Raw genomic sequence first — 27938 nt, forward strand, 5'->3', positions numbered from 1 at the left:
GCAGCTTTGCCCGATATAGGATTTCTCTGCTGCTGCTGCTGCTGCCGCCGTGCATGCAAGGTTGAGGCCTCCATCATGCTTTATTCATGTCTACTGAGGGAGAGAAAAATATATATTGGACAAGCTCATGTCTTGAGTATTATATATATATATATATATATATATATATATATAATATTATATAGATTTGAAATAATGACTTGCATTAATGCATGACAAATCTCAAATCTAACATTATTAGATCGTTCCGGTTGCGGAGAGAATGAACTGGTCCCACCCTCTTATGTTAACCTATTTAGTCGTGGTATAATGTAAATTAATAGCAACCCATTAAAAATATTAAAGGCAAGTCCTCCTCCTGCATGTTTCTATTATGAAAAACTGTCAGTGTTCAATAGGATAACGTGCTGGTGGAAATTATTCCACCACAAGTAAAAGTCCTGCATTGAAAATGTAACTTGTTAATGCATTTTTAAAAAGTACTTATATAGAGAAATTCAGTGATTATAGGATCAAAATATCATAGTATGGGTTATTAGTGGATTATTCTTACTGACACACAATGTTTAAGCAGCGTTTTGATGTTACAGCCGGTGGAGGTGGAGGTAATTTAACTTCCATACATATTGTTTGATTGTTTAATGCCAAGCATTTTATGAGCTAATCACCAGTTAATTAATCTGTTAATTAATCTATTAAAGATAAAAAAAAAGTGACTGTGCTTAATCAGTGGATAGTTTTATTGTATTCAAAGTTGTATTTGGTTTCATATATGTCGGGTCTGTATCACTACAGTACAAGAGCATGATGTGGACAACAGTAAAAACAGACAAGTTGTTAACTGGACAGTTACCTATTGCAAGCACATTTTAAGATTGTGCATGTTGAGTATCACCTTATTTTACATAGAAATTGAATGGAAACTGTTTCTAGAGGGTGGGAGAAGGCATAATATGGTATACAATCAGCATTAAAGTGAAGCACACGAGTTGTTACAGATGTGCCAAAAAAAAAAAAGGCAGAAACACTATGGTCTTTCTGTACAGCTTGAAAACACATATCCTATTACAGCAGCTATTCTAACTTGGCAAAAAAGATCATTTCCCATTCGTTATATTGGTTTTACAAGAGTGCACCAGGTCAAAATAACTCATGATTGGGTTTGTCCATATTAAATCCAGTTTTGGATTATTTTCAATCCAACATTTTTATTCAATTACATACAATTTGCACTTGAGTAGAGTATTTTACATTCCACCATTGTTCTATATTTACCTGGATAAATGTGAATACAATTAACTTTTCCATATCAGTATGTCATAAAGCTTGTTTTATAGAAATGTATTGTGAATTGAATTTGGTTTTGTGTTCTCCAGTATCACACATGCAGATGCAACATTTAATGAGGCTCGCTAATGTCATGTCCAAAATGAAATATTTGAGATTTATCAAATGTACAGCACATTTGCATTTTTGTTTAATTTGGGGCTTGATATGGAAAAAGTTAATATTACTAAAAATGAATCATGTTACCAGAAACAACACCACTGCCAATCCAACACTGATGACTGCTCTTATTGCCACTTGACCACCAGCACCACCACTTAAGCATGTTCCAAATTATACAACAAAATACAATGCTGAGGATGCAATTCAACACAATTTCTTTTTTTATGGAGGGAATTTAGCATACATACTATTATGCTGGTGGTATATCACAAGAACAGGTTTCACTGCATGAGAAAATGAATAAGTTTCCTTTCTCTTTACACAGATGACAACCACTCTGCTCATCAGTTGTTGGTTTTGTTGTTTTGGTTGTGATGAGCAATTAAGACCATAAAGTTGTGTTTTTACCATATGGTGTATAATTAGCATTCTGTTGTTATGGAACAACAGCACTGTGTTAAAGCTGTTACATGTGCAGAGATGTAGCTGAGTAGCATAAACTTTTAATGGTACTGGCAGGCTGTAGACTTGGTTGTGATAAAATATATATATATATTTTGACACTAGCAGCCCTGAAGAATACTATGAAATTGATTCTTTTTTCATAGATCACACAAATCAATATCAGATGCACAAAGATTCAAATCATATTGAATGTGCTGTCTTTGTAACACAGCTTTATAAGCCATGTCAATTGTTTAGTTTAAGTGACAGACTGTGTAAATAAAGAAATTGGCTCATTCTGAGGCTTATAAAACCTCAACTTACAGAGTGTCAAATATTTGTCTGTATATAGAGTTTAATGCTCATTGTAACTAAATCTGAAAAGCCAAATTAATGCAAAAATAGATAAATTTACTGACCTACAAATAGATCTATGTCACATTCAGATACATTACAGTAAATAAGATGTACACGAGCAGAGTAAACTTTGGTGCAGCCTGTGATATTAATCATCCAATCAAGTAAGACTAGGATCTCATTTGATTTAGATTATATTGGATTAAAAGATATTTAGAGCAATATATGAGTGGAAACCTGAGTATCTATTATATTTATATTTTTCAGTGTGTTCTAAAATGGGCAGGCAACAATAGCAAAATCAGTGCTGCCATACTACAAAAAATTATTATTATTTAATTGACCCTTACTTTATGAACATTTGTCAGATAAGGGCCAACATGCATAAAAGCAGGTGCCATGTGCTTCAAAAGGTCAGTCACAAAAATCTTTATTAATTTTATTAACTGTCTTGGAACATTATTATGCTGAGTAGATGAAGTAAGGGCTTAAAATGCATTGTTTTACCAGGAAGTAAAGGTAAAGGGGCTTTGATACAGAAATGTTAGAACTCTGACATGTTAGTATTATAAAGATTGCTCCATAAAATAAGTAGCCTGCAGGTGAGGAGCCATCAGTTTACTCATTCTAATGCTTTTCCATCCAATTAAACCAACAGGCAGTTGAACTTTTTGAATTGAAACTACTAGACAGTACTATGTACTGCACAACATGCATGAACTACGTATTTGTACTGGCTATTGCAATTTTGTATCATTAGAAACACCTCTACACCATGTTATAAGGGATATATATGTTAATCATTACCTTCCCATATCATTTTTCAGTATTTATGGAGGTTACGCAATTACTATATATTACCTCTTTATATCTATATATATTCAAGCTTAGCACACAGCTGTCACTGTAACTACATAACTATAAAGGTTAAAACACACATCATTACTTTATAAAACATAATGCACTGTTAAATATTAAACCACTAAAAATATATAAAGTAGATCATAGCAGTGTACTCCAGCATAGCTACAACATGAAAATGCTGCATAAACATTAATGCACCTGTTATATATATAGGATAATATAGGCTGTATAACAGTGTATCACTGACACCTCCCTCTAGTAAAAAATGTGAATACTTCCTCCACCACTGATACAGATGTAATTGCAGGACGAATTTGATTAAATATAGCCAAAAGGACCAGATGAGCTCAGTCTCCACAGTGTTTTCCTGGCTGAACCTGTCATTCTGATCCAAACGCTCGATAATCTACTCCAAAGCATCGATTTCTCTGTGAGCAGCTCGTCATCACTGGCTTCCACAACGTCCACACATTTACCTGCACCTCGCCACAACTGGACAATAACACATCATCCACAGCCATGGCAGATCCAAGAATACGGCAAATTAAGATTAAAACTGGCATCGTTAAGCGGTAAGGCTGATTTTTCATTTCAGGTACAGTTATTTTAGCGTGTCAAGGAAAGCACTTACGTAAAACGAGCTCGTTAGCTTAGCACAACGGAACGGCGGGCTAACACGCCGCATATAGGAGACTGTTTTTCCCGGAGGTTTTAACTTTGCTCCGGTGCTTTGTCGTGGCCTGTGGTTATTGAGGAGATGGCTAAGTAGTGCTCTTGTGTTTGCATTAGCTACACTTCATTGTTGTTTGATGGTACCTAGATAATGTTTCTGGTGTGATAATGAAAATACGTTATACTCTCAGTGATAGCATACAAACGAATACAGAAATAAGCAGATGATGTGTTTAGTGTAACTTGTAACTGTCGCTAACATTGGTCGACTCATGCTAGCTGTTAGCAAGCGAGCTAACGCATTGCTAAGAGCAAGGTGCACTCTTTTCTTTGAGGTAATGTCTACTGCATTGTTGTTTAAACTGCCATATACAGAAGAGGTCAGTCGTTACCGAAATCCTATACATCTCATTGTCAATTGTTAAAGTGGTTGTAAACATAAAGTAAACTATACTTAGCAACAGAGATGCTAACACTGAAAACTCTCATATCTTGGCTAACAGTAGATAAACATTGCTCTTTCTAAAATAGCCCTGTGTAGTTGCTGTTTGTCTTTATCTCCATATAGCATGACTATCCCCCACTCAGTCTGAACTGGTGGTGGATAATTGTGGTGGTGCAAGGAATATTTGCATAGTCATGATTAAACAACAGAGGGATCCTTATGTCCTGTGCTATGCCAGTTATGGCCTAGGTGGCCAGTCATCACATGGGTATCAGGCTCACAAGTTTATAGTGACTAAGCACAATACTTTATTGTTGTATTATTTGCTGTACCCACACTTCACCCTTATGACTCTGACTGTATATTTGGACTCACTGCTGAATATATTTGGGACTGATCAGATGCCACCATGATGGTATTGCATGATGAATAAGAATCAAAACATTGGAAGTATTTAATACTTTTGAAGAGTAGTGTATGTCATAACAATATCCTATAAGCTGTAAAACACGCTCCTTGTCCACTTTATTTAGTAAATATGTACAATTCAGTGTAATTCAATACAACAGATGGGTAAAAGAATCTACATTTAGGAAGACTGTAATGTGTTATTTTTGTTGTTACAGTCAGAGAGAAATGGTAGTTCACTGTATATTTTTTACTGAGGTCATAGTAAGTGGTGGTGGTGTAAGTGGTAAGTGTACTGGACCGCATTATATTGAAATGTGTTGATTATACTCTTACCCCCTCATTTTTGTAAACAGGACAAGCAGAAAATTATAAGATCCTTCAACACCATTGCAAGCTACAACATCAATAATAAACACATAGATAAATACCTCTCTGAGTGTCAATCATGTTGATATTGTCTTTTGAAAGGTAGAACTAATGGCTGAGATGTTAGATTTTGCAGCTGTACTTAATAAAATGGCCACTGAGTCTATGACACTATACATACTGTGTACCTGACTGTATAATATGAGCTTATTTCACAACTCTTTGTTATTGTTAGTACATTTGCTGTGGGGAAATGTAACAGCATTATTTGCAGGTTTGCTGTATTATGTTAAAATTACATTATTCTCCCATTTGTACTCTGATGGAGACAGGCAAGATATGTAGACCTTTTTTTGTAGGCTTTGTACTTAAAAATTAAGTTGGCACATCTGTATGAGGTGAGGCAGTGCAGTATGGTGGTCCTGAAGTAAATACTAATGGGCTGCAACTAACAGTTCTTTTCATTATTGATTCATTTGCCACCTGCCAATTTTATTTATTTATTTATTTATTTTTTTGATTTATCATTTATTCTATGAAACAAAAACTTGAAAAATTGCTCCTCACAACTTTGCAGAGCTGAAGGTGATGCCTTCAGCTATATGTCTGAATACAGATTTTCAATTTACCGTGATGTACAACAAAGAAAAGCAGCAGATCCTCTAATTTGAGAAGCTGGAATCAAAACATTTCTCAGTCCAATGCAATTGCACTCTACAGTCTCAAAAGGTGTTTCTCACACAGTGTCAGCAACACCTCCAAGTAAATGATTGCAGAAGCAAGATTTATCACATGACTGTTTTATTGGTCTGCATTACAGTGTTGTTAACTGAATGAAGACAACTACTCGTTCTTGTTGCCAGTAGTGGGTTTTCATTGAAACACTATGCAGTATAGATGGTAAATGGACTGTACTTATATAGTGCTTTTCTAGTCTTTTCCACCACTCAAAGAGCTTCACACTACAGATCACATTCACCCCATTCACACACACATTCATACAGCACATGTTCTATACAATGTGCTTTCTAGAGACAGACACACACATTCGCACACCGATGCACACACATCTGAGGCAATTTGGGGTTCAGTATCTTGCCCAAGGATACTTCGGCATGCGGACTGGAGGAGCCGGGAATCGAGCCACCGACCTTCTGATTGGTGGGCGACTGCTCTACCTCCTGAGTATAGATCTAGTAACAGCTGCTGTTGGTTGAATCAAATTGAATTCATTCAGGAGAGATGCCAGTGTTTATAAAAGGGGTAGTCAAACAGTGAATGGACATAATAATAGAGAAGAATGTGCTATTAATAATTTCACTGTCATAAAGCCAAAGAACGATCATGTGATGCCAAACTCGAGCAGTTCCCATGTCACTTAACAATACTACTGTACTACTGCAGTCCTTGAAGCTAAAGACAAGTTTAGCATTTAGATGTCTTTCTTTTTTAACTTAGTGCTTTCAATTTGTGTTTTCAACATGCAGAATATTCTTGCAGAATTAAACAATTAAAAGTAGAGATCTCCTGACCACATTTTTCCCATGATTTTGTTGTGATGTATTTTGATGTTGAGTATGAGTGGGAGTATCTGATCAAAACCTTTCAAATTATAAGAGAGTATTCTGCATCCAATATGTCACCTCAGCTTGGTCAACTTTTCTGCTATATTTTAACCTTAATCAGTTTCTTGACTTTGTTACGATGATGTACCCACAAGTGTTGTAAGATTATGATGGCATTTGTATAATTACCATAATTACAAGAGACCTAATTAATTGAGTAGTCGATTGTTATTACTATTGTTACTGTTTTCATATTAGATTCTTTTTAGAGTCTTTTTGTTTTAAAGAGGGAATGACAAATTCTCTAGTGCCAACTTCTCATGTGAATATTTCATGATTTTATTAATCCTCTAAGATAGTAAAATAGAGTAAGATAGTAAACATCTTTTGGTTTTGGACTGTCTGTTGGACAAAATAAGTAATTTGAGGACATCATCTTGGGCTTTGACAATTTCTGAAATGTGTTTTTCTACATTTTTTGGCAAACAACACACCAAATTATTGTTTGGTTTGGTTATTTTCTTTTGGTTATTGAAAAGTAATACAGCCCTTTTATAGGTATCACAATAGTTATGTGCTACAATAGTATTGTAGTACTTGTAAACTCAGCACAACACACTGAATGCCTGCAAGCTAATTTAATCTGTTCATACAGTCATTAGCTATTACATGATAAAAGTGCTTGGAAAATATTTTGTAGAATACTTGCAAACATCTTACAATCCTACAATCATATCTATTTCGTAATGTTAATATTAATATAATCTAATTTTTTTTCTTATTTTGATGCTTACACTAACCAGATAGCTGAATCTGTATTTATTTTAAGGAATCTATGGGAATAACCATCCATGAGACTGAAGCTCTCCACATATGTTGTAAGTCCTGTGTACATCCTGGTGGAAGCAGTTTTATCTCCATCTGCATAGTTTTAAAGCCACTGATGGATGGCGCTGGTGAATTTACTGTCTCAGGTTTTATCTTTTGGCAGAATGGGCAAAATTGACTACAAAGTACAAAAGTACAGGGATGCCCTCATAGCCGAATGGTTAGGACGCGTACCATGTGGGCCCTCTAAGCAGGTGGACCCTGGTTTGACTCCCGATCCAGCCGGACCTTTACTGCATGTCATTCCCCCACTCTCTCCCTGTTTCCTGTGTCTCTCTCTCACTGTCCTGTAAATAAAGGCAAAAAATACTTTAAAAAAAAAGAAAAAGTACAAAAGAATGATAAATAGATAATCCAAACTTATACCATAATAATTCAGTTTGCTTTGAACATTATATCTAGATAGATTTGATTTGCTACAAAACAGGCCTTTTGATGTAGGACCTTCTGAGCCCATCATCCAGTTTAAACCAGGCTATTCATAGAGCTGGCATCTATTCTGAGCTTACATCTGAATTTGTACAATGGCCGGATTTACCATGCTGCAATAGAAAGTATTGTAGCTATTATGAGGTGAGGTGTGGTGATGGGCTCAGTATAGTAGTGTGTGTGACGGTCTGAGTGTATCTCCAGTCGATCAGACAGACCTCTAATTCCCCCCTGTCAATAGCGTTTGTGTAATGTGCTATCGATTGTGTTTTGATGAGGGTCAGATTACTAACAGGCTCCCTGAGGTGGTAATGATGGAGGCTGGATTTCCCATAGAGGATGATGACACACACACACACACACACACACGCGCACACACACACACACACACACACAGTGTTTAGTATAAGAAAAACATCAGTGCAGTAGTGCTAGTAGTGTACTTCATCAACTTACTGTTGGTACTGTCCCTAAGTACTGTAGTGCTATTTTTGAGTATACTATTTGAATGTAATGCAAAGGCCAAAAGTACTGCCATGACATGGACCTTTAATCAGGCTGTTAGGGTTAAATGTACTGACTGTCATTGCTTCTCTGTCTCTTCATATACCTGTGTCCCTCCCATTCAGTCTCTTTCTCCCATGCTTCTCTCCTTTTTCTCTCCTCTTGCTTTCCTCACTCCTCCCTTTTATATATGGGAGTTTAGAGGAAACCTGCCTGCTCTTTTAGCCAGGCCTATTTCCAGTGGCTTTTGCACATTCCAGTCAGTGCCTTTCTGCCCTAGCGAGGCGGATGCCCTTAATAAAATGACAACAGTAATTTGCCTTTGTCATTCCGGTCCCAGCACAGACTACATCGTGGCTCAAAAATACAGTGCTAGAGGAGGCGGTCGAATGTGTGTGTGTGTGTCGGCTGACTCTAATTCCCTTTTTTTCTATTTTCCACAGAGCTGCCTTTTCCATTAAGCCTGAGGTGGCAGGTCTATTTAAAACCAGCCACGACCCCACCCCTCATTCACACAGCGCTCCAAGTCTGGGAGAAATAAGAAATTAACATCAGGACTGGAAGGGGAGGAATGGACATTTTGTTATTAGACTGTCCTTCAGTTTTATTCAAATTATTCCAGCCTTCCGTCCTCCATCTTTTCCCCTCTCTTTGCCACTCTCTTTTACTCTAAACAGGTGACATCACTCATTCTGCATCAAGCATGAGAGTGGAAGGCAGGAGCTGCTGTTGCATATGGTGCCTGTTTAAAAGCTCCTTGATGGAACTGTATTAGAATGAGTGGTAATTGATGTAAAATATGACAGAGTGCTGTTGGCTTCCTTGGCTAAGCAAGGAGCAGTGCAACATGGAGGGAAGGGTCTCCAGTAATGTGACTGATTAATGAAGGATCACTCACTTATGCACACGCAGCTGATTTTATGAAAAATGAAATTTGTGTTGTCATTCCGACAAGCAGGCACAGCCGGAAAAAGACTATTAGTTGGGAATCATTATCAATAGCGATATTTTCAAACTCCATTATGCCAATCAGGGTCGGAATCTGTTTAATAGATTTTGTTCCATTTGGCCTGTAATTGATAAATAATCAAAATTTATCAATGTACTCAAGCCCATTTTCACTAACAATCAAGGAAAAGAGGCCCATTTACCACCTGACTTGGTCCAAATTAGGGACTAAATTGATGATCAATTAATCTCTAAAAAGGAGTAGCAGTAGTAGTAGTAGCGTGTGTGTGTTGGAGGCAATAAAGGTGGATAAAGCAGTCAGATAAGCATGGTGATAAGATGCGAGCTAGAAGGCAGGATAAAGTTAACAAGGACAGTAAAAGGTTTTGTATTTGTCCAGCTGCTGCATATTTACTCAACACTGGAAAAGTAGATAAACTATTACATTATATGTTATACATATATATTATATATTTTGGGAGAAGAACAATAAGAGATGTGTGTTACTGGGAAATAAGCAAAACACACATGTAGTTGCTTGTGCTTTGCAGTATTTCAAAACTCATTGTCTTATATTTGATAATAATGCTCAGTAATGTGACAACCCTCTTCAGTGTCAGTCACTGAAGAGGGTTGTCACATTACTGAGCAAGCATTACTCAAGCAAAAATGCCAAACATGATGTGCTTCCAGCTTCTCAAATCTCAATTTAAGCCATTTTTGTCTCTTTTTATGTGACTAACTAACTAACTAACTAAAGCTTTATTATGCGTTATTAACTGTTGGATGCACAAAACAAGCAATTTGAACATGTCACCCTGGGTTTTTGGGAAGCTCTCTGGGAAATTCTTGACAATTAATGGATGAATCGCCTAAATATTAATGGATATATTAATGGACAATGACAATAATTGTCATTTGCAGCCATAGATTAGATTAAAGTACTAGACTTACAGTACAATTGAGGAGATTCATTTGATTTGTTTAGATTAAAAGTGTATCAAAATTGAAACTGGTTGTACAGCTCCTGTGGTACTGATGTTTGATTCACCTGACTGTCTTACTTTCATTAGGCTTGTTTGAGGTTCTTTCCAGTTTCCTTAACCCTTAAGTATCCTCTGTGTGAAATTTAACACACTGAAGTCTGTGGCTCTTCACAGCATTTTTCTCAAGATTTGTATTTAAACCATAACACCTTTGCACCTTGTCTTGGCAAGTACAAGTAATTTTCGTCTTGTTTTCAGACATTATGTATTTGTGATTCTGATATGTTTCTTTGTCTTGACCTAAGGGAGAAGTTAAGCATGGATGTATGGACAAGAATATGGTGGTTAAAAGTCAAAGGTCAAGGTTGCTGTGACCTCACAAAACATGTTTTATATAATAACTCCGTAACTGTAGAATTCATAGATTAATCATGACTAGGGCTGGGTATTGTTCAAAAATTTTCAATACCGGTACTGATACTGATACCTTGACTTCGATACCTGAATGATACTTTTTTTCGATACCAATTCGATACCAAAAGTTTTATGTTTCAGCTTTTTTTCCCACTCAAAGCAGTTTTCTAACATAAAGAAATATACAACAAATACTTTTCAGTGCAAAAGAACAAGTGACAAGTCAGTGTCTAATGCTCACTGCTGCATACTAAGGACCTTTAAATCTTCATGCAGTTAAACATGGAGCAACTTTATGCTCTTAAATTGATTCCGTGCACATTCAAATGCTTCATCAGATTGGTCGTGTTGCCGACCTTAGCAACAATGTCTTTTTCGAAAATATTGCATCACGCACTATTGGCATCAATCTTTTTTTAACCGCTTCGACACACACACACACACACACACACTGTAGTCCACAACACAGATTCACGTGAACCCCATCTGTGGGCATAACCATGTAAGTAAACCATGTAAGTTTCCTGCATGCCTCTACTGCGTGTAACATTACAGCCAATCACCAGCAGCATTATCATTATATCTTGATCACTGATACTGATACTGGGTAGTATCGAAGCATTTCGGTCAGTGCCGTAAAAGAACGGCAGAATTTATTCATAAATTCTGTATAAATGATAAGCTATATCTCATACGTCTAAAAGAATAAAATGATGAGGTGATAATATCCAAAAGGTCAAAGGTCAACATAAGAGTAAAAGTCCACCCCCTTCATTTCCTCTCCACAGCCAAGACAGGGCCTCCTGTTCCTTTATAGGTCCACCACAAGCTCATTGGTCTCGCTGAGATTGAGGTGCTCGTTTCATCATGTGGCAAAGCTCCCCGTTGCGCTCTATTATTCACTCTAAATGAATTATAATGTTGCATAGTAACTGCTGAATGCATAAATAAGCAACTGTTTGACATTCTAACTTACAAGTGGATGAAATGTTAGTGATATGTTAGATATGTTGCGCTCACAACTTGTCACAGTTATTGCAGGTCAAAAGAAGTAGCATGAAAGTAAAGAGCAAGTACATCCTGTGCTAAGTTGGTATAGATAATAAGCTAAATTTCATATCAAAGCGTAGGTCGAGGCTGATCTCCATTTTGGATACCAGTATTCCGTGAAGCCCTGCAGCAGTGAGGAGGAATGATGTGTTAGCTGGTTGTTATTGAGGTGTGTATCTTACCATCCTGCGGGAGATGATCTCACTGTGTCCCCTCAGTCAGAGAAACGTTGGAGAAAATGAGGATAGATGGCCTTGTCTGTAAAAGGTGACCATCACAGCACGCCTTTTCATGGTTCGGCCTATATTATCTGTCTGAGAGGCCGCGCATTTATGCTTCATGTTTGATGGAACAACACTGTCACTACCTTTAACTATGAACTGTATTTTCCTCTCTTCCTGTCCTCTGCAGGCTGGCGAAAGAGGAGATTGCGTACATTACTGAGGCAAAGCAGCAGGAGGAGAAGATTGAGCGCCTGAAAGCAGAGGCGGGGGATGATTATGTCATCAAGAAACAGGTACGTGGGTCTTATGTTATGCCTCTTTATTACTGTACAGCAATTACATCTTAATTTGAAACTTTGTATTATCCATTTATCACCAACTGTTAAGATCCTCCAGTAAGTGAAGGGATTTTTGCTTTCCCATATTTAAGAGGCGAATTGTATCTCAATGACTTGAGTTAGCCTCTCATTCATGTAATGAGGTCAGTCCACAGTGATAATGAAGAATTAGGTTTTGAGAAGAGAATCATTAGTGATTTTGTAATTTGCTTGATGCAGATGTAATTATATCATGTTACTTTAAAGGAGTTTGATAATTACTGACACATGCTGGTAATTTAGTGTCCCTAACAGATCACTGGCCCATATCCTACTCCCCATTCTCTCTCACTGTGCCTGCAGCCGTCCATCATTTGCTTGTGCACAGCAGTATAAAATGTAAAAATTTGTATGACGCATATGTTGTTAGCTTGCTTGTTGTCTTAGTAGCATCTTAAACACTTACTTTATCTGTATGTGGAAAGTTATGTGCGCTCTTTAACTTACTGATTTTTTTAAAATAGCATTTTAAATTTTACAGAGTAATTGAAATGAAAACTCAAAGACTAAAGATAAGGTCATCAGTTAACACAGACTGATACATGGGTACAGTTCATTACACAGGACTTGGGCTGAAAAGGTGAAATTAAAGAAGAATTTTAATAAAAGGCATTAATCAGTGTCTGTTTCCTGAGAATAATAATCCTATTTCAGACAGTATTTTTAGCCATGCTCGTGGTCTGACTCTGTGGATGGCAGTGTTCATCTGTCAGTCGGTCCACTACTTTGGTCCAGGCTGAAATGTCTCAACGACTATTAGATGGATTGCCATGAAATTTTGTACAAACATTCATGAGAGAGAATGGATCCTAATGACTTTGATGATCCTGATTGTTGTCAATACCACCACCATGAAGTTCACCTTCATAACTTTTGGTAAGACGTCTCTGTCCCCCCTTAGTCTTATTCACCCATGTCATTCTCTAGTCAGAGGCAAAGTTGGCACAGTCCATGTAAATTTTCCAAAATAAGGGAATTTCGCCAAAGCATTTGTTAATGTTTTCTTTCACTTGCAACCATAAACATCTCCAGCAGGCAGATATTGTACACAATTTAACATATCGCAAAGAGAAAGAAACAAAACAACAATAATAAAACCCAGTATCACTGAAATTAAATGCCTCACTGTATCCTCCAAAAAACACTGAGTTTATGGACAGTAACAAAATATGTGGGCCTGGTCCACCAGTACAAATCCACACTTCCTCCAGCAAAAGCACTGGGTCCTAGTTAATTTGGATTTCATTTCTACATGTCTCAGGCAGGAGCTGCTGCACAGACACCATATCTGATTATGTCTACTGGTAACATTAAAATTCTGCCTGTGTTTTGTTTTGTTTGTTCATTCATAGAGCAGCAGCTCAGGCTGAGCGGCAGGCTTGGCTGGTGTTAAATGGGGAGATTGGGAGGCCAGATGGATTATGGTTGGAGATGAGAGGTCTGAGGCAGGATGGATTAGAGGTTTTTATTTTAATGGAATCAATACGCTGTAAGTGTCATCTTTATCCAGTGCTGATGGGATCATTCCACTGCACTGGGAGGGCACCATGACTTTTCTCTGTTCCAGCTCTCCTCTGCTTAGTCTGGCTCACCTTGTCACATCTACATGGCAACCAAGTAGACTAGTTGTCTACTGTCTTTCAGTATGTCAGTTAGCCTGCCAGCCTGCCTGTGCATGAGTTCATCTGAGCGCCTGTTAGTGTGCATAGCCGTGTAATGTACACGTGTGTAACTGAGTCCATGTTTTGACTTTCCAGCTCGACACAGGGCCAGGTGAGGAAGCATCTGTCATGAGTGAGTGTGTCTGACAGCGTTAGCCAACTCTTCTCTGCTCTTTAGGGTGCCAGTTGGGGGAATTCCACATTAGCTGCGGCTGTGAAAGTTCCCCCAGGCTATAACACAGTTTCACTCCAGGCGTAGTAATACCTCTTTACGCCTGATCACAGTGCCCTCGGCTCAGGGTTTCTTCATTCATTCAGGTGTGCAGTCAGATCGAGGTGGTCCCCTGCTGCCCAACTCCCTGCCCGATCGATAACTCAATAACATTTTTCATACCGCCGGCTTGTTGGGTAGATGTTAACCACAGCAGAGTGTATGTGGGACACCCTGCACGTTATTGTCAGGAACAAGACTACAGTGAATGAATATTCCTGTGTCTAGCTGTTTGAATTAATGCTCTAAACTTGGAAAATACATGTTCAATAATGTGTTGGATTTTTTTTGAAGACAGGTAATGAAAAATGATAACAGCAGCAGTGGCGAGGGTATTCTGATTAGTAAAGACGGTGATGGTACTGATGTGGTCTCTGTGTGGTTTCAGATGGAGGTGCTGCAGGAGTCAAGAATGATGATCCCAGACTGCCATCGCCGTCTGGCTATAGCACATGCAGATCTGGTTCAATTACTGGTAAGTAACACTGAGTCACCATTAAGTGGAAGTGCAAAAAATATTATCTCACTACAGTACCAAACTGTATCGATAAAACTTCAACCCACTTATTTTGTTGTTACTACAATTACTAATTTATGGCCTTATATATTTATAATTATTGCAATATAACAAATGTTTGTTAAATGTTGGATATAATTAATTTTCAGTCTTAGATAGCATGTACAGAAATTAATCACGAACTGCCAGTCACATTGCAGGCATAAAGGTATGCATTGCGCAAGTTAGGTTTTCAATTAATTGAATCAGATTTAATCATAATAGTTTTTCTACCTCATATTTGTGAAATGTTCCCCTATCAGGCAAGTTTGTCATGTTCCGAACATAAAGAACAGTTTAAAACCACAGTTAACCATCTAGGGTTTTCAGCTTTCACTCAGGAGCAAAAATTGGCCTTTAAACTTGAAAGAAGTTATAATTTGACATTTATAGTGTTTTAATTATCAATATCGACTGATAATATAATTAATTAATTAAATAATTTTTTATCATGATAACATTTTTTGCGATATTGTGATTGGCTCTACTAGATTTAGGCAAACACTCACCTAGACACAGACAATGAAAGATAAACGTTAAGCCAGACAAGAAACTAATATTGCAATATTATTGCTATCTTGATAGCTAGCTTCCATTAACGCAGTACCATAAGCAAGGCAACACATGGACCTATGCACCTTCCTTATTGACAGATTGTTAATACCTGAAAAACTATATTTGTCAAGTGAACCTGGCTGACAGTCAAAAGAAATACACCATTTACTGTAAGACTGAATGTTTTAATGACATGAGAGCTGGATGGTAGGCAGAGGGAGCTAACCTGCTCCTTCCTGATCACTCACCCTCCCTTCTTTTCCTCCTTTAGACAGACATGTGCACATGCACATTATCATCACAGTTCATTAGCAGTGCTGTCAGTGTGGTGACCACCACAGGATCTCATACATACTTGATTAAATGGACACCATACAGTCACGTTATCCTCTGGTCCAACCCTTGATGCAATAGTGACTGAAAATATGACCTCAAGCATTACATATAATGGCAATGAAATGACATCCATACACATTTGTTCAGATATTGTTTTTATATTGCCAGTTACACAAAAAAGTTTTGTGGATTTATTCTTATTGTGCCAGCTGTAATTCCTCATTTTGGGCGTAGGAGATGGCAGAGTTTTTCTACAATGGCAATAAACAAAACTGTGTGCAGTGTGTGTGTTTTTGTGTCTTTCCAGGAAACAGAGGAGGATTTGGCTGAATCAGAGGAGTACAAAGAGGCTAGGAATGTATTGGACTCAGTGAAGCTTGAAGGATGATTCCTGATCTGTTTCTGTTCTCACTGTGCGATTCACTTGCTTAAATGTTCATTCCTTTCATCAGGCCTTGTTTGGAACCACGGAGGAAAACTGAAACCATTCAAAGCCTCTGTTCTTGATGTAATTATTTCTACTGTTTACTGTTAATGTGCCACCACATTTGATCATGCTTCTCCCGTGTGTAAAATCCCACTAGAATACGATAAAAGTTTGTTTATTACAGCAGAGGAGTAGAGGGTTTTTCTTTCAGTTTTATTTGTCATATTAATTCACAGCCTGGACTTTATAGACATGACTAAATACAGACACATGTATGTCTTTTTTCTTTTATGCTGTAATAACCATCAGTTTTAATGGTGAGGACCCACTGCTGGATTGATTGATTGATTGATTGATTGATTGATTAGTTAGTCAACTGGTCACCAGCTCCAGTGTTTTATGAAGTGACATTTTTCCTTAATTCTGAAAGTAATTTTTCTTTTGTTTTCTATGTATCTGAAGCTTGCAGGACTTAGATTGGCTCTAACCCTTGATGATGATGTATCCCAGAATACTGATGAACGCTAACAATTTTTTTCATTATCAGTTAATATGTCCATTATTCTTTTGATTAGTTGTTTAGTCTGAAATGAGTGGAAAAATACCCAACATATGTTTCTACCATTTCACAAACCCCCAAAATATGAATGAGACCATCAGTGTAACAACTGGAAAGCAGGAAATGAAAATATTTACAAACTGATGAATTTGTGACATTGTTTTCTTAAAACACTTACTACATCAGTTATCAAAATTGTCGGACTGTTTTTTTTTTTTTTTCTGGGATTGACCAATCGATTAATCAGCTAATCATTTACTAACTGATGGATTCACTTGCACAGTGTATTATCCTGCTGGTATTCCTGTTAACAGCAGTGAAATGAATTGTGTTTGATACCTACAATAAAGACAAGAGCACTTTGGGCAGCCCTGTCAGTCAAATGACAAATGTTGGTTGTGGCCATGAATGACAAACCAGGCCTGTCTGACGTCCCTGCTGCAGTTCCATCTATTAACCAAATGGCCTAAAATAACGACACCTTGTATTAAGGCTGAGAGAGTCCTTCCTAAATAGTCATACTAATAAATGAACTCGATTGCCAGACAAATTAAGGTTACATTTGACTTGATCCTTATTTTACAGATTTCGATAATTATCGGGATCACCCCAAAGTCTCATTACCGCCCTAATGAGGCGCTGCTACTCCGTGACATCTACCCCGCTCCATCTCGTTAAGGAAATCGCTCTTCAATGCTGATTATTTTATTTGGAGGTATAATTATATTTCTTTCGGATAAATCACGGCCTAATCGAGTCCGTACAGAGGGCAGTGGCGCTAATTGAGGCATGAGATGCGGCGGCGGGGCGCTACACCTGGGTTTATGTGACCAGAGGACCCGCACAGGCTGCTGCCTGCTCTGTGGACATGTAGAGGCTGGATGACACGTATCTGGAGTAATACAACAGTGTAAAAATACTCTGCTACAATCCCTGCAGTCAAAAAGGGAGTATTATTAGAAAAATGTAGGCCTATAGTATCAAAAGGAGATGTAGTTATTAGGCAGCAGAATGTTCTCAGTGGGAGTGTTAATGTGTTACTGATGAATTAATGTGAAAATAAGTGGGTTGTTTAATGTATTAAATGCAATGTGTTTTATGAATTGATTATACATTATGGAGCCTATGTACCTGTAGCTGTCAAATAAATGTAGCAGAGTAAAAACATAGAGCCTACAATATAGTTATTCTCCAGTGGAACTAGTAAACAATGAAAAATACACAACTACATGAATTCGATTTAATTATGTTTACACTCAGTAGCCTACCTAAAGGAATAAGTTACCTCCCATCACTGTACATGACTTGTGACTTGATTGATAAGTCATATATTGAGGTTGCTATCAGACACAACTATTTCATCCTTTTTTCAAAATCACCTGACTCATTGCTGCAAATGATCAGCTGATGTGTGCAAATTGGCCTCTGAGCAAACTAACCTGCCATTTTCATCTAATAATGAGAGAGAGCGGGAGGATATGGCACAGCTTAATTCAGCAGTGGAAAGTAACTTAAGTACATTTACATGAATACTGCACTTACGTCCAATACGTCAGAATTATACTTAAGTATTCTGACGTTGTTACTTCTACTCCACTACAGCTCAGAGGGAAATATTACACTTTTTACTCCGCCACATTTATTTGACAGCTGTTGCTACTTTGTAGATTATTTATGATTATATCAAATACGATGCTTTTTATACAACAGTATATGAAACCACCAAACAGTAATAAAATGGACAGAATGGTCTCATCAGCAGCTAGCTTTGATATTAAAATGCTGCTTAAATATTAATGCATAAGTAATAACTATCCAATAGTCTAATGTTTATTTAATGTAACACTAAGACGCGTTTGTTCGCCAACGGTGAAGCAGCGCGGATTTTCTGCCGCTGAACTTTTCGTCCGTGTCAAACTTTTGCCGCAGGCTGTGAGCACAGCAGACCGCTGTGGGCTGCAGCTGAGTTGCAGCATCAGCGGCGGGCCGCCCCTCTCTTCTCTCCACACAGTGACTTATTACTCCTAATCCCCCAGACTGTCACCAAATCAGCTGCATGAAACAAGAATCTCATTTGTTAAAGTGGAGGCTCGTGCAGATGGAAGATCGATTGTTTTTCTCCTCAGAAATCTCTAATTGAGTGAATACAGACTGCAAAGGCGAATCAGAGGGAGGAAAGAAGGGGGAGAAAATATCAGTGGGAACTGGTGGTTTGGAGAGACTGTACTGTAACCAAGAGGTCACGGGTTCAAGACCCGCAGTCTCCAGCTGTGCGTCCACCAGCGAATCACACGCGTGGATCTCAAGTCACGCGCGAACTGCCCTCAGACGCCGACTCTCCGATTCACCGTTTACAGTATTTTTGTTATTTTTTCCTGCAGTTTTATTAAAAGTCACTTCTCATCTCCACAACGCGTGAAAATGTCTACTTTCCACTCAGATGCACCGCATTAACTCGCAGGGGGTTAGATTTGTTTGTCTATTTTTATTATTTTTATATCATGCGTAAGATTGATGTGAGCACGAGGAGAGATGTAGCAACGTGTGCTTTGATCCTTGTTTACCCTAATTACAGCCTTATCAACTCAGCGAAAGCAAGACCTTCTACACAACACACACACACACACACACACACACACACTGAGTCTATTGACACTATTAAGTGAAAAGATGCCTTTGAATTAGTTGTACTGATGCATTGCATGTAATCGGAATACCAACTTCCAGGGTATTATATATTGAATAATTTGAATCTGACATCATTCCATTCAGTCTACAAACTAAAGGCTAATACGCATTTATTTGGGGGGGAAAAACAACACTTATCCACCATGAAAATTGACCCCTTTTTTTCGGCTGGATAATCTAATAGAAAATATTTCTCTTTAAAATATCACAGAAGTTCATTTCATATTAACTCTCGGTGTTTTTAGCCGCCTCTTTAGCGCGAATATCTCGTCCGTCCTGGCATCCCATGATCTCCTCTCTGTCGCTGTTTGGGTTAAATATGACCTGCTGCTACGAGAGGAGTCGTTCGCGTTTGTTTGTACAGCCATAAAAACACGGAGCTACCGCAAAGTCGTAAAAACGAAGCGCGCAATCCATCATCCCGCAATGTGATGATTTTAAATGATCCTTACAGGCTCTCTGCGCGCCAGAAAAAGCTGCATAAAATAATAGAGACACGTGGAAAACACCATGAATCTCGTGCGTAATTATTAATTCGATTAATTCTCGCCTATAGAATTGTATAAATAGTCACTAATCTAGTTATAAATTAGGAAAATAAAAGTATACGGAGCTACATTCCTACAAATATTATCAATCAACGGTCTTAAACCCCCTAAAGTCTGCCTCAAGTTCGGCTTCTAAAAAAAAACATTGGAGCCTTGACAAATCAGCAGACATGAAATAGCTCCCAACTGCGCATCTTCTTCTTTTCCTCCTCAGAAGAAAGTCGCATCAGGCATCAGCGCAAAAGACGAAATCTCCGCCACATCCCGATGCGTCCGAAGCATCACTGCACCGCTCACGACTCTCCACTCACTCCATCCATCCCTCCATCCCTCCATCCATCCATCCGTCCCGGTCTGTCGGTCGTGCCACCAGATTGCAGACAAATAAAAGATGAGCAGGGGCAATTGAAGCCTGGATGGATGAAGAAAAGAGCCCAAACGAGCCCCGGGTTCACGCTCGGACGCCTCCTTTGTGCCACTTTTTTTTTTTTCCCCAGCACATAATAAATAAACCTGCTCTCTCAAAACGTCCCGACATCTGTCTAAAGCATGTCTGATTTTTTTTTTGTCCTTAAATGTTTGGCAGACTACTGTGTGTATGTGTGTGTGTGTGTGTGTGAAAGAGAGAGATTTAAAAAAAGAAGCTGCTGTGCTAATTGAGTCTAATGGTGGTTTATTCAGTGACAAAGGGAAGCTCTTTTCTACTTGATTTTTAAGACGGTTTTCTGAAGAACCTTAATTTAGACAGATGATGAAAACTCGGGAGTGAAGCCCTGCTCCACGTGCTCCAAACATGCTCGTGTGTTTACTCGTGTATCTGTTCAGGTGTCAGGTTATTCACAGGCGTTTCGGGCTATATTAACTGTGTCCCTTTATCAAAGGCACAGCTCATGTTAAACTCCCTCCACTTTCCGCCGAATTAATTTGCTCACACATCATTTACACCAAGACCCTCCCTTCTTGACAGTTGGGCCTAAACACTAGTAAATTACCACTAATTTATACTGATCTTACTCTGATATTTGCAATAAAGGCGTATAGATTTGGCACTAATTACATAAAAGCCTAATGGCCTTGAAAATGAGCCTGGTTAGAATTATATAAAGTTTGTTGTTTGGCTGACTGGGAAATCGAGGATATTAGAAGAGGTTCACTTGGTCTCCAACAGGCATTTAGTGTCGTAAAGAGGTCGACAATATCATAGAGACTAAAGAATGTTCGTTTTTTTTTTTAAACAAAAAAAAAAAAAAAAAAAAAGGAGAAAGGGCAATAATATTAAATGCAATTTGATGTTATAGACTCCGGTTGATATTCAGAATGTTACACAGAGTTCATTAGCCATACAGTGTGGTGTCAGTTTATGCAGCCATGTGGTTAGTCCTCATACGAATAACTCCAATTCTTGTTGGAGCAGCTGACCATAGAAACGAGTGCAGAGCAGCATGCACAATTAAACAAATATTGTGGTGATCCAACATTTCTTGAACGGGTCGAAGCTTTCACACAGATATTAAATCAGGTTATTTTATTGGATGTAATTTGGAGGAGAAATCAAAGCCAATTACAGGAATGAGGAGGAATGAACTTGTGGATGTGAGAGGATGGAGTGGTGGGGGTGGAGGGGTGGATGGGGTGGGGGTTGGAGGGGAGGTTCGTGGTGGTGGGGTGCGCCGGGGTCTCGGGCTAAAGCTGACATACCTCAGGCTTCAACTCTGATTGGTCCTCGTTTGGAGAAGCTCATGGGTTCATTCCGCTGTTAAGCGCCTCCCCGTTTCTCTAAACTACATTATAATGCAACCAACCTCCCTTTTAACCACAAACCGAATTTGCTTTCATTTAGGCTATATATATTTCTTAAATAGGTTAAAGTCATAGAGATTTTTTTATTTATTTTTTTTGGGAATAGCATTTCGCCCTGGAGCGGTGCGCAATGCTATCTCATGCCGACCTCCTGGATGCTCGCCTCGGTGAGTTATCATCACCAAACTCCGGTCTTCAACTCTACTGTAAGCTGGAGGCACTTCTAATCTTAATTCAAGCTCAGAAAATTGTCAATTTGCTTCTTACATTATCTTAATGTGACTGAAGTGAACTAAACTCGCTTAATTCATTGGAAAAGTAATTATTATTATTATATTACTGCATAATTTGATTTAACAATTTTCTAAGATATCGGTGTGATCGAATTGAATTAAGAGTATTTAAGGAGCAGATTGTAATGTGCATGCTGTGGTTGTCTCTCTCTAAGAGCTGCACTCATCGCTTGTTTTAATTTCTGCCTTTGTGTTTTACATTTTGCCTTGATCCTTTAATGCATGTGCAGCTTTTGTGTCATCATTTTCTCCTGGCGCCCAACACCGCTTCAACTAGTCATGATTTCTCCTGTTTGCCTGTAAAGAATATTGCTTGTGTGCAGTTTAAAATGCCTAACAGTGTCCTTTTCCCTCCTGCAGCCAGAGCAGGTGTTTACTGTACAAATCTCACCAGCTGCTGTTGTCTGTGCAGGGATGAAGGATGCCGCGGCGGAGCTCCTGGGCCACAGGGAGGCTTTAAAGTGCAGGCTCGGCGGAGGGGGACCTGACCCGGGACACTCCGGGGAGCTCGGCCCGGGCCCGGACGGCGTGGAAGGGGCCACGATGCTCCCGGGCGATGATATCAGCAGCGGCGGCGGATCCAACGCGGTGCAGGTCAACAGCAAAGAGCAGGAGAAGCAGCAGCAACAGCAGCAGCAACAAAACAACAACAACAACCCAAACCAGTCGGGAGGGCAGCAGACCCAGAAACAGAAGCGGCACCGGACCCGCTTCACCCCGGCGCAGCTCAACGAGCTGGAGAGGAGCTTCGCCAAAACGCACTACCCAGATATCTTCATGCGGGAGGAGCTGGCTCTGAGGATCGGTCTGACGGAGTCCAGAGTGCAGGTAGGGCGGCTGGAAATGATTTATCGGTCAAAACAAAACTCCATTCACAATTACATACACACGCAGAGAAGAGACTAACAGTGACTCGTGCCGCTTCGTGTTTTATTTCACACAGGCTCTCATTCAAACAAACTGCATGTGCAAGATAAATTCACCTGTGAATTATAAAATTAAAATAAAAAATCTCTCAACTGTTTAATACAATCAAATCTCCACCAAATAAAACTACATTAGTAATAGATACAGTGCACAAAATAAACAGCGAATTCAATGGAATTAAATCCCTCCTAACAGCAGCCTTTTACTCCTTATTTTGTAACTGAACAGTTCAGTTTAGTGTGTTCACTCCCTGCATTGCAGGAGCAGCTGTAAAAATGTATGCGAATGAATTTGCATGTAAGCGAAATACGCCGTCGACAAAATCTAATTTTCTTTCAGTAATCAAAGTAAAATGACTTCAGCTAAATTGCTATTTATTTTTCTTGGATGTAAAATTAAAATGTCTGATTTCAACCGTCGGTATTTTCAGAGAAAAAAACTGAAAGTCATTTTTAATTGTAAGCTGTTTAAATTTATTTTATGGATGTTATTTGAGTCATATGCGCAAATATCATTTTAAAATGTTTTTTTCAGAACTTCCGGTCACCCTGAAATAATTATCCAATGGGAAGACGAAATGCAAACACACATTTGAATTACATCCCTGAATTTTTCTCAGTAATTTATTTCGTTCGTTAAAAAAATATCGAGACTTTCACGTGACACACCACAGCTGAGACACGTGTACTTTGTTACTTTATTAGGCTGCAAAGGGGTTTATTTTATTTTGTGTATTGTTGGAATATATAGGAAAATGACTGAGCTAATAACCTACCAAGTTTCAAGTGTATGTGTGTGTGTGTGTGTGTGGCTACAGCGCCTTGCCCAAATGCACTCTGGGCGTTGACAGTCTCACCTGGATTCGAACCTGTGGATTACACATGTGCTTCACCCACTCACTGTACATAACAAGGCCTCAACAGGACAACAGTTATTATTATAGTTTTTTTTTTTTTTTTTTTTTTTTTTACCGTTACATCTAACCCAGTCCTGTTGTCACCCATTCACCTCACGAGATCTGAGACTATGAAATACACTGAAGGGAAACATGTGATAGCTGATAATCTATTTTTAATGATTATTATTATCATTAGTTTTATCCTATAGGTCTGTTTGCAGTAATTTGTTTCAGATCAAATTCTCGTTAGGAACATGACATTTTAACATGGTGCTGTTTTTTCACGGCCAGAATACAACCTCTTAACTCTGCCTGATTTCAGATTGTCCCACATTTTATCTACATCTCATTTAACGTAATTAATCCAGATGATGAGCTTTATTACGCTCGTTAAATCGCCTCTGATAAAAGTGGCTCTGCGCTGCTCTCAACCTTTTCATACCCTTTAACCTTGTGATGATGAATTCAAGTCAACAGCTTGACTAAACTCTGTCCTGCTGTGGTATACTCGCCGTCCTCGGTGACTTCCAGTCTGAACAAATTCAAAATCCTTCATTAGGAGTCTCAGTGTCAGCGCCTTATTAACTGCAGCGATGGCAGAAGCACTTGGGCTGCTCACATGTGAAATAATACCCCAATAATCATTATTACTATCGCATGGGTCAATTCAGTTTCTATATACTATTTACATAAAATAAGAATTAGTGTAATGATGCTCATCTGCTTTTATGATTGGGCTGAAAATAAGAAGCAGGTCCAGAGTCAGTTTAGCGATGGGCCTGTCACCGCTCTCTACGTCTTCATGCCGGACGCGCTGAGAGAGCGCTCTGTCTTTTTAAACGGAGTGAGGAATTGCGTTTTCTTTCCTTTGAAGTGTAATGCATTTCAGGCCGGATTTCACGGCTGGCTACGCGAGAGGGTGGAGGTGGGGGTGGTGGTGGAGGGGTGGAGGGAGTGAGATTGTCCCGTTCTTATTACCGCGCCCCACTTTCTCAAGCAAATCTCCACATTAATCATAGACGGCCGCCTACAACCAAACCTTACAGCAGCTCAAGGACTCCGGGAATAAAATCTTGTTTGCCAGCGAGACTGTGTCACAGCAATAACATTATCTTTATTATCTGAGTGCCTGGGTTTCAATGGCGTCTTCCTAAACAGTAAAAATCACTGGGTGGGATGCCAGTAAAAAGGTGCATTTTGTACAAAAAAAAATATCTAAAAAAAAAAACTGTCATGCTAAAAACTTTTTTTTTTTCAGACTACCAATATTTATATGACCTGTAATATAATTTTAATTTACTGACGCAAAGTAAAATTCACCAAATTAAAAGAAAGAATGCCACGATTTGGATAATAAAAGTTAAATAAGTTATAATATGTATTCAGGCATAAGCTCTGTTAAACCAGTGAGCAAGGATCAAGATAGAGAGTAATAAACAAAGTAAAAAGTAAAATGTACTCACACGTTAGGCTATGTATTCATTTATTAATTATTATATCAGAGTGAATGGATGGCACAGTGATGTCAGCTGATCCTGGAAAAACATAAATCTGTGTTGATTTATCGTTGGTTGTTCGCGTTATGATGATGATCACAGTCTGATGTCATAACCTTTTTATATGTGCGCTCACAGCTCTGATAACATGACCTCTCAGGGCCATTACACCTGCTCCTCCTCACTCATCACCTCTCTGTCCGTAGGTCTGGTTTCAGAACCGACGCGCCAAGTGGAAGAAGCGCAAGAAGACCACCAACGTCTTCCGGGCTCCGGGGACTCTCCTGCCGACGCACCACGGCCTGCCCCAGTTCCCGTCCGCCGCGGCGGCAGCGGCGGCCATGGGCGACAGCCTCTGCTCCTTCCACGCCAACGACACCCGCTGGGCCACGGCAGGGATGCCCGGCGTGTCTCAGCTGCAGCTACCGCCGGCTCTGGGCCGCCAGCAGGCCATGGCCCAGTCCCTGTCTCAGTGCAGCCTCGGCGCCGGGCCGCCGCCCAACTCCATGGGTCTATCCAACATGTCGTCAAACGGCTCCGGGCTGCAGTCGCACCTCTACCAGCCCACGTTCCCCGGGATGGTACCCGCGTCCCTATCCGGCCCGACCAACGTGACCGGCTCGCCTCAGCTGTGTAGCTCCCCGGACAGTGACGTCTGGAGAGGGACAAGCATCGCCTCGCTGCGCCGCAAAGCGCTGGAGCACACAGTATCCATGAGTTTCACCTAGTGACGAGGGCCGGCGTGAATGTGAAGAGCTTTTCTTTCACTCACACAGAGATCTTCTGCATTTAGTTCTTATTCATCCAGTCCATCCAAAAGGTGCACCGGGAAAAATACAACCAGGATATCTGTTCACACCACAAACCGCAGAGCTGTACTCCTGGCACTTTTTTTCCTCATACACCACAAACAAGAGGGAAAACTGAAGCTATTTATCAGGCCCGTTGGCCTTTATCAAGCATAGGGCTGGCTCTGTTTTAAGCTATAAGTTATTATTTCGCATGTAGCCTATGGCGACTATTTATTTGTCTATTTAAATTAACTTATTCGTTTGTTGAGTATTTATTTATTTGGCACACGCAGCCCTCGCTTTTATTGTTGCAGGGCTTTTCAGTGACATTTGCTTGGTGACTGACGGTTTTTGAAGACAAATTCTGTGGATACTTTGAAATACAAAAACTAGGTTACAGATTCCCTGTTCAAACCTGCTGCACAGCATGCAACCTCGTGAAGGCTAAGGGAAGGTGATGCACGGTGGACGTGCAGAAACACCTGGAAGTTTTAAAAGAGTGAGAACGTGAGAGTCACCAGGAGTAAGAGAGAGAGAGAGAGAGAGGGAGGGGGAGAACTGATCTGACAGGAATCAGGACAACATGGGAAAGAACTTGACTGCATGTGCTGTCCAAGGCAAAAAAAATAATAATAAAAAAAATAAGGGAAATACTATAAATTAAGACATGGAAACTGACTCTAACTATAATCTGTTATATAGGATGTTTTTGTGTAGCGGAAGCACTCTTGTTCCCATTTGGTCAGTTTGTGATAACTTATGTTTCCAAAATTCTGTCTGTGCTTATTATCAAATATGACTTTTTCTTAAATGTTTGAACCATTTTGTTTCATGGACATGTTTATATCAATTCAATGTAAATGATCAAATAAAAATCATTTTCAATTATGTCACATCAGAATCAAACCTCTTTTCTTGAAGCAGTTTAAAGGCTCAAGTTTAAAGACAAGGGATCAGTCGCTGTTCTCTGGAACCCATGTATCTGCAAAATTTAGATTAGTCCGGCTCGTTTTAAAATGGATTATTTCACTTTAAAAGTGCACACATCTTCTCAGTGCATAAAAGAACGTTAACCCTTCAGTTTCTCCTCAAAAAATTCTAATGAGTTTGTGGCTGTGTGCAGACTTAATCCAGTCCAACTCCACTGTACCATCCAGTTTAATACTCCAATTCAAACTCAATTATGAATCACCTTAAAATTAGAATCTGCTGACCATCAGGTCCAGCATCTAATCTTCTGTTCAGTCACAGTGACATCATGTGTCACATGAGGACTCTGAGTCAAGACATGAGGAAAATGTTGTCAACCCATTTCAAAGCTAAAAACAGACAGCATGAAAGAAATCCAGTGAAATTTGAGCAGTAAACGTGTTTGATGTTTTTTCAGCAATAGGTCTGTGGACAGACATCTCTGACATACAAACCTCTGGGCAGTTGGGGAAAGTACATTTACTCAAGTATCATTTTGTGCTATTTGTATTTTACGCTACTTAATACTTAGAGTTCACTGTATTTCAGAGGGAAATATTATACTCTTTACTCCACATTTATCTGAAAGCTACAGTTACTTTGCAGAAGTAAATTTTACACAGAAGATATGATGAGCTCATAAAATATATGCAACACATGCATAGTTAAACAATTCAACATTATATACAGTGGTAAGAATGAGCCCCACCTCAACCAGAAACAACATTAAAAAGCTGCACACATGTTGATGAATCAATAATAATAACAAT

At 39.1% G+C, this 27938-nt stretch overlaps 3 protein-coding genes across 3 annotated transcripts in view; 2 read left to right on the top strand and 1 right to left on the bottom strand.

Moving 5' to 3' along the window:
* LOC108873800 (3-hydroxy-3-methylglutaryl-coenzyme A reductase) overlaps positions 1-27938 on the bottom strand; it is a 336264-nt gene that overhangs the window by 52244 nt on the left and 256082 nt on the right. The gene's annotated exons all lie outside the window — the stretch shown is intronic.
* On the top strand, positions 3518-17148 carry tbca (tubulin cofactor a). Its single transcript, XM_018694310.2, has 4 exons — positions 3518-3686; positions 12204-12309; positions 14714-14800; positions 16080-17148. The coding sequence occupies exons 1-4, from the start codon at positions 3634-3636 to the stop codon at positions 16158-16160; spliced, it is 327 nt and encodes a 108-aa protein (XP_018549826.1). The 5' UTR covers positions 3518-3633; the 3' UTR covers positions 16161-17148.
* otpa (orthopedia homeobox a) lies at positions 21830-27086 on the top strand. The gene is made up of 3 exons (XM_018694304.2): positions 21830-21961; positions 22500-22915; positions 25615-27086. The coding sequence occupies exons 1-3, from the start codon at positions 21925-21927 to the stop codon at positions 26134-26136; spliced, it is 975 nt and encodes a 324-aa protein (XP_018549820.1). The 5' UTR covers positions 21830-21924; the 3' UTR covers positions 26137-27086.

Source organism: Lates calcarifer, linkage group LG9 (genome assembly GCF_001640805.2).
Source record: "Lates calcarifer isolate ASB-BC8 linkage group LG9, TLL_Latcal_v3, whole genome shotgun sequence".
NCBI lineage: Eukaryota > Metazoa > Chordata > Actinopteri > Centropomidae > Lates > Lates calcarifer.

Excerpts from the sequence above, each read along its gene's own strand:
- tbca (XM_018694310.2), top strand. The coding sequence starts at position 3,634 with ATGGCAGATCCAAGAATACGGCAAATTAAGATTAAAACTGGCATCGTT. Across the intron at positions 3,687-12,203 it reads AAAACTGGCATCGTTAAGCG|GCTGGCGAAAGAGGAGATTG; the intron begins GTAAGGCTGATT and ends TGTCCTCTGCAG. Across the intron at positions 14,801-16,079 it reads CAGATCTGGTTCAATTACTG|GAAACAGAGGAGGATTTGGC; the intron begins GTAAGTAACACT and ends GTGTCTTTCCAG.
- otpa (XM_018694304.2), top strand. The coding sequence starts at position 21,925 with ATGCTATCTCATGCCGACCTCCTGGATGCTCGCCTCG. Across the intron at positions 21,962-22,499 it reads CCTCCTGGATGCTCGCCTCG|GGATGAAGGATGCCGCGGCG; the intron begins GTGAGTTATCAT and ends TTGTCTGTGCAG. Across the intron at positions 22,916-25,614 it reads TGACGGAGTCCAGAGTGCAG|GTCTGGTTTCAGAACCGACG; the intron begins GTAGGGCGGCTG and ends CTCTGTCCGTAG.